The following is a 12097-nucleotide window of genomic DNA, read 5'->3' as shown; positions in this document are numbered from 1 at the left end:
GGATGTGTCTTCCTTCAAAATTAATCTAACTCTCACAGCTGAGAACTCAAGCCACTGGAGAGTGACTTTTTAGTTTTTGATCAACAAACTGCTTGCCATGGACACGGGAGAACCATTGTAGGCTAATGAGCAGCACATGATGAAGTCAGTATTTTAAAAACCATTATCATCAATGCTTTTCTCCCATAACACTCCACCTGCTTTATCTCTAAGCTCAGATCATACTTCTTCCAAAAGGTTTCTGCAGCTTCTTAACTGGTTTTTGCCTTCCCTTTGTTTTTCCTCCATACTTTACACCTTTATTACTAGATCTCTTACACAATACTTGTTCAGGTGTCTATGTCCCAGACTAGATTTGTCTCTGGAAGAGAATGATTAAATTAGCTCTATCTGCTCTAGCACCCAGCACAGTACCTTGCACTTAGCAGATAATCTACAAACACCTGCCGAATAGACTTAGAGTTTCAAGCGTTATTTCTGACAAATGCAGGACTATAAAAGCTTTTTTAAAAGACAGTTCTTGGATATTAAAACAAATATATCCTATGTTGAGTTAAGATAAATGCAAATTGGGATGAAATTTCCCATAAAATTAAAAAAAAATCCTCCATTTAAATTCTTAAAACTTAATATTTAAGAAAACTTTTGTTTCTACATGTAAAAACATGCTTTTAAAAAGAATCAAACAATAAAAATTAAAACATTTTACAGGTTTCTCTTTTTTCCTTAGCTGCCAGGAAATACAGAGTCAAATATAAGGAGAAAATATAATTAGTGCACTTCAGTACCTCATAACATTTACTCAATTTCTTTTTAAATGTGCTTGATTGCTATTCTTTTACAATTTTAAACCTTTTAAATTCTTAATTGTAAAATTTACATATACATGTAAAATATTCATTGTGACAGAAAGACATAAAATATAAAATAAAAGTCTTTTCCTCTCCTCTGTTACTAGTTTAGTCCTACATCCCAAAGGGGCTGGAGCCAGGCACTGTTAACAGTTTCTTCCGCAGCCTCCCAGAAACAGACGATGTATAATCATGTTTGTGTTTGGTGCAGGATATAATTCCTCTTTTACTCCTTTTTTACACAAGTGGAATCATGTTTTATATGTACTTTTTTTTTTACTTACAATATTTTGGATACATACTTACATAATCAGCACACAAAGATTTGCTTCCTTTTTGTCAACAATTGTATTACTATATTGGTAGACATTTTGTTTGTTTTCAGGATTTTGCTATAATAAATAATGCTACAGTGAAATTTCTATACACACTCATGTGTCACATCATGACATTTCGGCCAACAAGGGACCGCATATATGACGGGGGTCCCGTAGAGCCTAGTACCACATAGCCTAGATGTGTAATAGGTTATACCATCTAGGTTTGTGTCTGTACCGTAGGGGAGGAAGAAATTTTCCTCTACCCTTCTGGGTTCTTCTGGCTGCTCTAAGAATTAAATTGACATGAAGCAGATTAACGGAAGAAAAACAAAAGTTTAGTAACGTATACTTAAGAGAAACCCAGGAAAACCAAGCTGATCAAAAGAGCCAAAGCCCTCACCTTAAATACTGTCCTCAGCTAAAGACAAAAGATGATGTTGGGGGCAGGGAGAGTCAGGGACTTCAAAGGGAATGAACGCAGTTCATAGGTAGGTGAAAAGGAGCAAACACTTGGAAAACAAGTGTTTGGCCACAGAAACAGAAGAACACAGACGAGAGCCCACAAACAGGCTCTTCTCGGTTCCTCCCTGTCTACCACCTAGTTCCCGTGATGCTAAGGTGATGGCTCACTTCCTGAGACAGGGTTTTTTATCTGAATTCTTTTAGGCAGTTAAGGCGGAGGCAACAAGAGAAACTTTCTGAGTCTTTTGTTTCTTAAAAATAATCAGCCTAAAATAATCCTCATGCTAAAGAGACACATTTTGGGGTGGCAAATTTTGTTCCCCTTCAATACACTCTGTGATGTTTGCACAATGAAGAGATCACCTAACAATGCATTTCTCAGAACACATCCCTGTTGCTGGGCGATGCATGACTGTACGCCTATGCGTTGTCTTATTAATTCAACAAATATTTACTGGGTGCCCACTATCTACCAGGTGCACTTCTATGTACTAAGAATAGCAGTGAGCAAGACAGACAAGGATCCTTCTCTTATGGAACTCAATATCTTTGTTGGGTGAGACAGATAATAAACAAATAATAAACATATTTAAAATAATTTCAGATGGTGAAAAATGACAAGAAGACAATCAAGAGTCATTAGTGCAGGTGTGTAAGTGAAGGTGACTTCTGAGCTGGGATTTGAATGATAAGCAGCAGCTTGCCATCAGAAGATCTGCAAGAAGCGTTCTTAGTGTTCTTAGAAGTGTTCTTAGAAGAGAACATCAGAACAAAGACCCTTGGCAAGAACGAGCCTGGTCCATATCAGAAATGCAAAGGAGCAGAGTAGATAAGAGGTACGCAGAAGTCAGATCATCTAAGGTCTTAGATACCTAGGAATGGGGATCTCAACTGTAAAATTAAGCCATTAAATTCAAAAGTCTTATCTCAAACAAGGATGGAATTAGATCTCATTTTGCTAGTTTATCTGTAGGATAAATTCCTAGAAAAGAATTGCTAGGTCAAAAGGTATGTGCAATTTAAGTTTTGACAGATATTGCTAAAATGACTCTAAAAAGCTACACCTATTTATATTCCTATCATAGGGTACCTGTTTCTCCAAACCTTAGCAATACTGGATGTTGCTTTAAAATTTTTGCCAATAGCTGAAAAATGATGTAAACTTTCAAATCTTTGCCAATAGGTGAAAAATTATTCAAATTTGGCTTCAACTTAATTTTTAATATTATCTCTATATTAAGTATTTCTCTGTTATACATTTTAATTTCTGCATATTAAGAATTTGCCACAACTACTGAAGATAGGCCAGCTAAGGAAGAGGAATAGAACGGCTCTACGACAGAATGAGACAACCTACAAATATCACTCATCTCTAGCATGGAAAAATTACACTGAACAATGACAGCAGTTTAATATTCACGAAATCTCACTTGTTGCCACTCTTCTTCTAGGGCAAAACCCACCTACTAACAAAGTTAGTTCCTCTCTCTCTCTCACAGAGCGGGAGGATTTAAGGGGAGATGATGAATATACACCTCTGCACACTTGGGCAAGTATATTTGTAGGATTCCAAGTTCTTAGAAGTAGAGTTGCTGGGACAAGGATTTTTTGCAGTTAAAATATTGATAGGTACAGCCACACTGGCCTCCAAAGCCTGGTACCCATTTCTGCTGCCACCAAAAATGCGGCAGGTGGACGATGGTCTGTCCACTGTATCTCCAGTCACTCTTCTCAGGTTAGAGGTCTCAGTCCCCACAACCAACATTTAACAAAGTACAAGTTGTGAGATATGGATGATTCTTTACTGAAACAAGTATGAATTAGTAACGCAAGCTCTTAAAATAAATTGGTGCACTTTTGTTTGACCAATTAGATTTATTCAGGTGAAACAAAACTGATACACTGAACAGATGAAAGATAATGATGCCAACAGAACTGACTTCTAAAATTTTCTTGCCTTACTCGTCTATAAATCTTTCATAATAGACGCTATGTTTTGAAGCATAAATGAAAAGTACTATAAAAATAAAAACTAACCTACTAAACACGGAACAAGAACACTTGCATCCAGTACTCACAGTCATCCAGATCTAGAAGGGAAGCATCCGTAGCAAGACGATTTCTATCTTGCTTTGCTTTTTTTTCTTTCTCCTATAAAATAAGAAATACTTCATTTATTGCATGTTCTATTTAAAAAAATCTATGAAGTAGTCCTTAATGTTTTAAAAGTTTCTCCTCCGCTTAGTCTTCTAAGAAAAAAAAAAATCAAATTAAGTTTCTGTAGGGTTACACGAAATTTTTTTTGAGTCAAAATTTTTATTTCCATTAGCATCCAGCATTTCTTCTCCACCTTGCAAACTGTTAGCTGTTCTTAAATATTTGTGTTTAAAAATTATAAAGGCCCTTCAGAAGAAAATTTAAAGGTAAATAATTATTTTAGAATCTGACAACTTTTGCTAACATAAAAATGTAACATGACTCTTTGGCAGAAAGTTTACAAGCATTCTTGAAAATAATTTTAAACATGTTTAAGAAAAAGAAATGCACAAATACATGCTCAGCTCCAAAGCTTTGCCAGGCTGTGCAGACTAGCCTTTCCAAAAGGTCATTTGTGACAGGCACTGTACTGGGTACTTCGTCTTACAACACTGGGCTGCATCAGACTTCCGTTGCCAAAGGCATTCATTAAAATCTACAAAGGACACTTTCAGGCTCTTCTTCTTTAGGGTTGAAAGGAATTCATTTACTTTCTTTCCTGTTTTCCTTTGGGGAGAATAAGTATTTCAAATATATCTACATATAACTAGGGCTTCCTCCACCTCAGATTCGCTTATTCAGTCTACGATATTTTTGAAACACGGGTAACGATGGACTAGAAAACAGTGTCTCTAAGCCTGAGGTGTTCATAGTTTGGTTAGATTCAGAAAAGATGCATAATCTTAAAAAAAAAAAAGATAAATGCAGCAGTAACATTACAAAGAATTAAAGAATGACAAAGATTAAGGTGTTAAATGGATGTATTTGGGTCAAGTTACTTGTCTTTATAATCTATACTTTATATTAAATCTGCCCAAATTAAAAGTCAAAATTTAAGTTTTTGCTAAAATGTTTTTGTTCGTTTATTCAATCATTTGTTCATTCAAGATACATGTATATAATTTATTTACTTATTTATTTAATTTTTTTTTTTGAGGAAGATTAGCCCTGAGCTAACATCTGCCACCAATCCTCCTCTTTTTGCTGAGGAAGACTGGTCCTGGGCTAACATCCGTGCCCATCTTCCTCTACTTTATATGTGGGACGCCTACCACAGCATGGCTTGCCAAGCGGTGCCATGTCCACACCCGGGATCCGAACCGGCAAACCCCGGGCTGCCAAAGTGGAATGTGCGCACTTAACCGCTGCACCACCGGGCTCGCCCCCGACATGTATATAATTTAAAACGTATCAGACTCTGTGCCAAGCAATGGAAGTAATACAGCAAAAGAGACATCGTCCCTGCCTTCAGATAACTTACCATCTACCAAAGGAATTTATAGCTCATTATTAATGTGAACTATTACAAACATCTTTGAAGGAGTCCTCTGACCACGGAAAGGCATCACTAAAGCCACAGGTACCTTCCCATCATTTACAGCTCATGCCAGGTTAGCGCTCTTACAGCAGTGCACATACATGAGCAAGAGCAAAGCATTAACTTATATGTTAGGTAAATTTTTAAAAATGATTTTAAGTTCTGCTTGTTTTTTCCCTTATGCCAACACTCAGAAATATTATTTCAAGGACCATACAATAACACACATTAAAATGCTAACTAAAAACATCAACACTGATTTTCTTTCTCAAAATAATTACTCCTGCCACTAACAACTCCAAATCATCTAGAAGGGTTTTAATTTTCATCTGTTATTTAAAAACAAAACAAACAATGTCAGCTCTTCTCTCCTCTCTCCCCTCAAATGAATCACAATTTCTAGGACTGGGAAAAAATAGAAGAAATGTTAGTTTTGAAGCTGAAATGTAAAAGTTGCAAGTAACAAAAATAGATTCAGAATGAAAATGCCATGTCAACTAGAATATCATTCCTGTGAAGAAAGAACAAGTAACAAAAAGAGCTTATCACCATGTGACTTATCAAAATGCCATGCTGGGCACAACGGGCGTAGCTTCCTCTAAGCTACAAGGGCGCATGACTGTCTTTACGGAAGTGCAACCTCCCCGCCTGAAAAATCAGACACCTATCAAATCAAGATAGAGTCAAAGCTGGAGGCAAGTCTATACCTTACTGTCTACTTCACAGCTGAGAGTGTGTAACAATGTGTATTAAATACACATCAGGTCACATACAACACAGGACAGAGCTGCATGTGAAATTGGCATAATCTGTTATTAGAAGCCTAAAACAGAAAGAAAAAGGCTCTCAAAAAACCAGAATTTCATTGACTTTCTGAAAACAGCAAATAACCAGTGACTGAAATACAACATTAGCAATAGATAATGGTCATTTCTACCAAATTGAAAAAGCCTTGCATTCCAAATCAAGGCTATAAAAAGCTTCATGATGTCTTTGGCATTCTTCTCTTATATTATATTTCATTTTTCATTTTAAAAAATCCATAGTAAGTTCAAAACATTTTCATACTTAAAAGATCTACTATAAAAATAAAAATCTGAATTCTAAACAAAGAAGTTAAGAGAGCTATTCCATCAAACATTTCTCCATTTGCAATTCATCTTGGTAATAGAGACAGAACCTGGGTAAATGCATATAGGACTGGAGGCAGGAGATTTTTCTTGCTCAATGCATAATTCATGTGCTCCGCCTGCAAAGTGTGTAAAATGAGAATTTCACACCGCAGCATGAGCCATGGAGCTGCAGAGAAAAGGCAGATGAAATCATATTTTACTGTGTGAATTTTATTTCTTACCCTCCCAATATTTATACGAAACCATCATTGACAAACCAAACACATTGACAGATCACCCACTGTTTCCATTGTGTTAGTACTTGAGAAGAGATCAGGCAGAAAGATAGACAATTTGTTTTTGTATATTTTTTTAAATAGAGGATTAGGTTTTTAACAGCTGAGTGACTGTATTAGACTTTTATAAGGACAACAGTGACTGATCTTAAAATCTCACTACAAAAATACCTAGTTATCAATTCATCATCCTCAAATCTCCATTTTGTTTCTAGGGTATTCGATTATACACCTCAATACATCAACATTTTCAAAATGAAATACAAAGTCACAGGGTTAAGAAACTGATTTCTACTTAATATACTTCATTTCAAATAATAAATAAAAGATCCTGGAAATACATATTAAGCTCCAAATAATACAAACAAAAATATTTAATAATAAATCTGTAAAGATTTTTTAAATGTATTATGCACGTTCATTTTCATGCTGATTAAAAAAAAAAGCAAGTAGGAAAAAAGATCTGTCACGACAAGAACCAAATATGCTTCCTAGGAGGAAACCATTGCAAAGAGGTTTGGAAACTGAAAAGCATAAAACAGAATAAGCAGTATGTAAAGTTTGTCAAACTCATACTGTGCTTTGAAATCAACAAAAATTCAAGGCTAATTCTATCCTCACAGGGCAAGATATTTACATGAAATATTTTCAATTAGAACTACCAACCAAGGACAATTTAATGACTCTCTTGCCTTCAAGTTATCTAACAAATTTGATTTTAAAAAATCTAAGGCTCACACTTATACTATGCTTTAAAACAAAAGTACATTGCCAGTAAATTAAGACTTCCTTATAAGTTAAAAGGACGTCTAAACTGTTAAACAAATCTTCCCTATTGGATTACACCTACTTCAATAAGAAAGCTTGCTTAACGGCATTCACCTTGATTTAAAGATCTCAATTGAAGTGAAATGATATTTCCATTCTGGAGAACTTAAAATATGAACTAAATTGGGAAAGACATAAATTGAAAGAGGCAAGGCTTTGAATTGTCAGAGTAAAAAGCAATATTCTACAATATTCACAGAAGTTATGTAATTGTAACATATATAAACACCGATAAAACACAAGTAAAACTTGTTTCCTATTTCTTCAATAAGGAAATATTTCCTTCTACTGTTGGAATTGGAAAATAATTCCTTTTACTCCTATCCATGATCTATTTCATACCATATGACAAATTTACTTTATCTCCAAGAATCTTTCACAAGGTAGATATTTTATTAAGGCAAATATTAACATTTACTGATATCTGGACACTAGTCACAGTACCAGTGACAGGTCCATAGAGCACTTAAGAGATTTAATTAGTTTTTTGCACCTCTCAAAAAGGGATCAGCAAAGTTTTATGAGATCCCTATAACCTGTGATGAAGGTAACTCACAAAAGCATTTCGAACACTGCTACGTACACATGGATCCATGCATACACTGCTACGTATACTTACTTTCACAGCCAGCAGACACATTAATCTTTATTTTGATTCAAATATGAAAATGTTCTTAATAGTAAATGTTAAGTGCAAGTATGTTAAATATATCTATTTCCGGGGCCAGCTTGGTGGTGCAGCGGTTAAGTTTGCACATTCTGCTTTGGTGGCCTGGGGTTCGCCGGTTTGGATCCCGGGTGTGGACATGGCACCACTTGGCAAGCCATGCTGTGGCAGGCGTCCCACATATAAAGTAGAGAAAGATGGGCACGGATATTAGCTCAGGGCTAGTCTTCCTCAGCAAAAAGAGGAGGATTGGCAGCAGATGTTAGCTCAGGGCTAATCTTCCTCAACAAAAAAACCTATATATATATATATTTATTTCCCATTGACATATTATTATGCTTTATACAGTTTACATAATTAAAATGTTGTTAATATTTACAAGGCAAATATATAAAAGTTATTCACAATAAATTATAATCATGATTTTAAATCTTTATCATTTAAACCATAGATTATCTCAATCTTCAGCAGTTGGTGCATAGACACGAAAGATATCATCAGAACTCCTGTATCACAGTTAAAGTGTGAACAGGGGACTAACAAGGTGCCAGAGGAGATAATTATAGTATATAGGAGCATCTACTATACTGGCTACTTATAAAACACTGAAGCCGAGGTTCAAAAAGGGGAAAAAAAGCCCTGGCAACTTTTTAAAAAACATTATTTTAAATAGAATTGTCACCATCTGTTCAACACATAATTTTAACTACAAACAGAATATAACTTAATTATATCAGCAAAAAATAGGATAAAGTGATATAAATGTGAATCTCTTCCTGATACAATGTGGTCTACGTTACTGATTTCTCTTTCCACTCTTCTGTGTGGAAAAAATAGTTTCCCTTTACACTATGTAAAGTCTGTGAAAGCACTTAAAATATGGAACTATAAGAAATTTTGTTATAGATATTATTTGGGGCAAAGAATTATTTCATAAAAAGGATTAGACAAATTAAAATATTTCTCTATTTAATACATTTCAGAAAAGAACACTCACAAAGAAAAATATGCTTGTCCATCAACATATCTGTAACTGAAGAACAAGATAATTTTCTTTGGTTATTATTGACAATATCTGATCTCAAATGAGGACATCTCCCAATCAATAATACAATCAAACAAATATGACAACAGAATGTATGACTATAGCTTTGTGTCTTATGGATACGCTGGGGCATGGTGTTGAACGACAAATACTCCAGGAACATAAACAATTCACCACTGGTTCTCACTCTTTTGACTGTCCCTACACCATTCACATGAGTAATACCCTCTCATCCGTACCATTTTTCATTCCATGCAGTCATTCTCAACTAGAAGAAGTGGAGGGACCACCTTCTGATATAAGGCCACTTTCTCCTTAGCTTGCATTTTCTGTAATCAGAGAAATGATGCAAAAACAAAGGCATGGAAATGGGAACGCATTCAGCATGTTAAGAGAACCATAAACAGTCCACTGGGGTTAGAACATAGGGAACCAGAAAGGGGTTAAGACTGCAAAGATAGGTTTGGCCATGCCTGCCTGAGGAGTCTACTGAACTCAAGTGGCCATATCATTATAGGTAACCTGAACATTAATCTGGCAGATGTATAGAGGTACTGGGCTTAGAGAAGCGTCTGAGGATAACCAAAGGCAATGGTCTGTGAGTGAGGTATTAAGAGCTGATCTAGAACGGTGGTGGTAGGAAAAGAAACAGATATGAGAAATAATACACAGAACATGCACTGTGTAAATGTACAGGATGAGGGAGGAGAAAAAGACGATTGTGGGGCTACAGATGTGGGAGAGGAGAAAGAACGCTGGTACCCAATGGTAGAGCATGTCTTCTTCCGGCTCTCTTAGGTTTGGGAAACCAGTCGCCCCTGCGAGGTCTAAGAACTTGGTCTGAATTTGGGAAAAGCACTTAGAGCTGTTATAGGGATTTGGAGATGTAGTTATGGAAGTAACTCACATAAAGGGTTTAGCTGAAGCTAGAGGAACGAATGAGTCTCACGGCAGGAAAAACAGAGCAAAAAGGGAGGACTGAAAATAAATTAATTCACATCAGTTAATATTTTTGAAAAAATAATGTGTACTAAGCACTAATTTCAGGGCAATGTTCACACTTGGGCGTCAGAAATGGGTAAAAAGTGAAGCAACCAAAAGACTGAAAGGTTAAAGAAGTCAGCAAAAAGGGATGCAGAGAGTTTCAAGCAGCAGGGAAACAGTCACATAAAGAGATCAAGAAGGATAATCACTAAGAGAAGGCCGCTGGGTTTGGGGAAAGATCATGGTTGACTTTTCAGAGAGCAACGCCTGTAGGAAGCGACAGGAGTGGAAACCAATCTAAAAGGGACTAAGAAATAACTGGGGTAAAAGGTAGTGGATGGAGCATATCTAGATTATTATTCTAAACTCTCACTGCCACACACTCTCTCTTCCACTCCCTCCTCCCTCTCGCTCTCTAAATGCTGGGAAGACTTGAGTGCTTTGGTTGGCAGAGGAGGCATTAGTGGAGCAACACTGAAGGTGCAAAGGAGGCAGATGATTATCAGCAGATCAAGGCCAAAAGGAAGGAGGCCTTATTCTTGACTAAGTGGACAGGGATCACTTACTCAGAGCCACAGTCAAAGAAAAAGGAAGGTAAATAGAGATTGTGCATCGGAGAGCAGAGAGAAGCCGGAGAGGCTCACAGTGGAGGGCAGCTGAGTCTTCTGCAGACAGTGGATGAGATCACAGGCTGCAGGTGAAGGGTCATACCTGAACATTCACTTATGACTTGAATGGTATAAAAAGAGTCGGAAGAAATGCAGGAGACATAAGTTACATAAAATTTTCAGTTCCTTTTAGAATTGGTGTTCTATAAATCTAATGTTGTTGGTCTCTCAAGGAATTAACGTTCAAGTTAAAAAATGTTAACACTGCTGTTTTATATTTATATAGTACTTTATATTGATCTTTCACATTTGATTTTCTATAAAAGCACTTAAAGAAACAGAGTAGCTATTAGCATTTCTACTTTATAGATGAGGAAACTGAAGCATAAAGATACTATCTTCCAACAAGTTGAACACTATACCTATCTCATAGGACCACCATAAAATGAACTGTTTTCAAAGCCATTCATTCAAGGTACCTCCAAGGTCTAATTTTCATGCACAATACCCCCAAAACAAAAATATTGTCCAAATGAAAGAAAAGGAAGAAAAAGAGTAACTCAAGTACAGATGTGGTTGGGCTGCAGATTTAAGGCATATGAATTTCCAGCACTAACATACTATCATGCTAAATTAAGGTAAAGCACCCACCATCTGCCTTCATTACTCATAATTTAGAGCAGAAGCCACAATACTTGGTGCAAGGAGGACTTTTCTACCATTACGGAGTTGCCCATTATTAGAAAATTGGTACACTTATAGTTTCATGGCACACTCCAAATCACTCAGAGAGAAAGAGAAAGAAAAACATAGATATGGTGGCTCCAAGGTGGAGACTATCCCAAGTGATAAATTAAAACAAACAATCGTACCTGCCTATTACAGACAGGAAAGGCATTCTACTATAGAGAAAACAAGACATACAAACAAAACACATACACTAAACTATCAACAATGTAAAACCTGAATTTCTTAAGAGTCTTGGTTCATTGCAATACTTTGAAATTTTATACTGATGTTCTACAGTAAAATATTTTCAATTATTAAGAGATTTAATCTGATAATTGGAAGTTTTTAACAAAGAAGAAACAAACGGAACCGCTGATCTGGGGAACCCCTGTGGTTTTTTACTGGGGTCCTAAAGCGCTGCTTCTAATACTATATACGCACTAAAGTCGACAACTTTTCAACTTTTAGAAAACTTAGTAAGAATAACTCACTTTAATTCCACTCACTTGACATTCATTGATTTCTTGTTTAGTCATTTTTAAAAACACTGATTTCTTATTCTGGGTTGCACTTAGCGTCAATTTCCAAAGCTCCTTTATTTTAAATACATCTTAAATTTTT

General features: G+C 36.0%; 1 protein-coding gene across 9 annotated transcripts in view; it reads right to left on the bottom strand.

Annotated features, from left to right (window-relative positions):
- The window catches only part of AP3B1 (adaptor related protein complex 3 subunit beta 1), a 227657-nt gene that overhangs the window by 69129 nt on the left and 146431 nt on the right, over positions 1 to 12097 (bottom strand). For all 9 annotated transcript variants that reach the window (XR_011425714.1, XR_011425716.1, XR_011425715.1 and 6 more), the window contains exon 21: positions 3712 to 3784. Coding sequence is in view for 6 of the 9 variants with exons in the window: in XM_001918342.6 (XP_001918377.2) it covers positions 3712 to 3784 (73 nt within the window). In the remaining 3 variants the exon portion in view is untranslated. The remainder of the gene's footprint in view (positions 1 to 3711; positions 3785 to 12097) is intronic.

The sequence above is a fragment of the Equus caballus genome, chromosome 14 (genome assembly GCF_041296265.1).
Source record: "Equus caballus isolate H_3958 breed thoroughbred chromosome 14, TB-T2T, whole genome shotgun sequence".
Lineage (NCBI taxonomy): Eukaryota > Metazoa > Chordata > Mammalia > Perissodactyla > Equidae > Equus > Equus caballus.
Note: the sequence above shows the minus strand (reverse complement) of the source record. Positions and strands in the feature narration are given on the sequence as shown.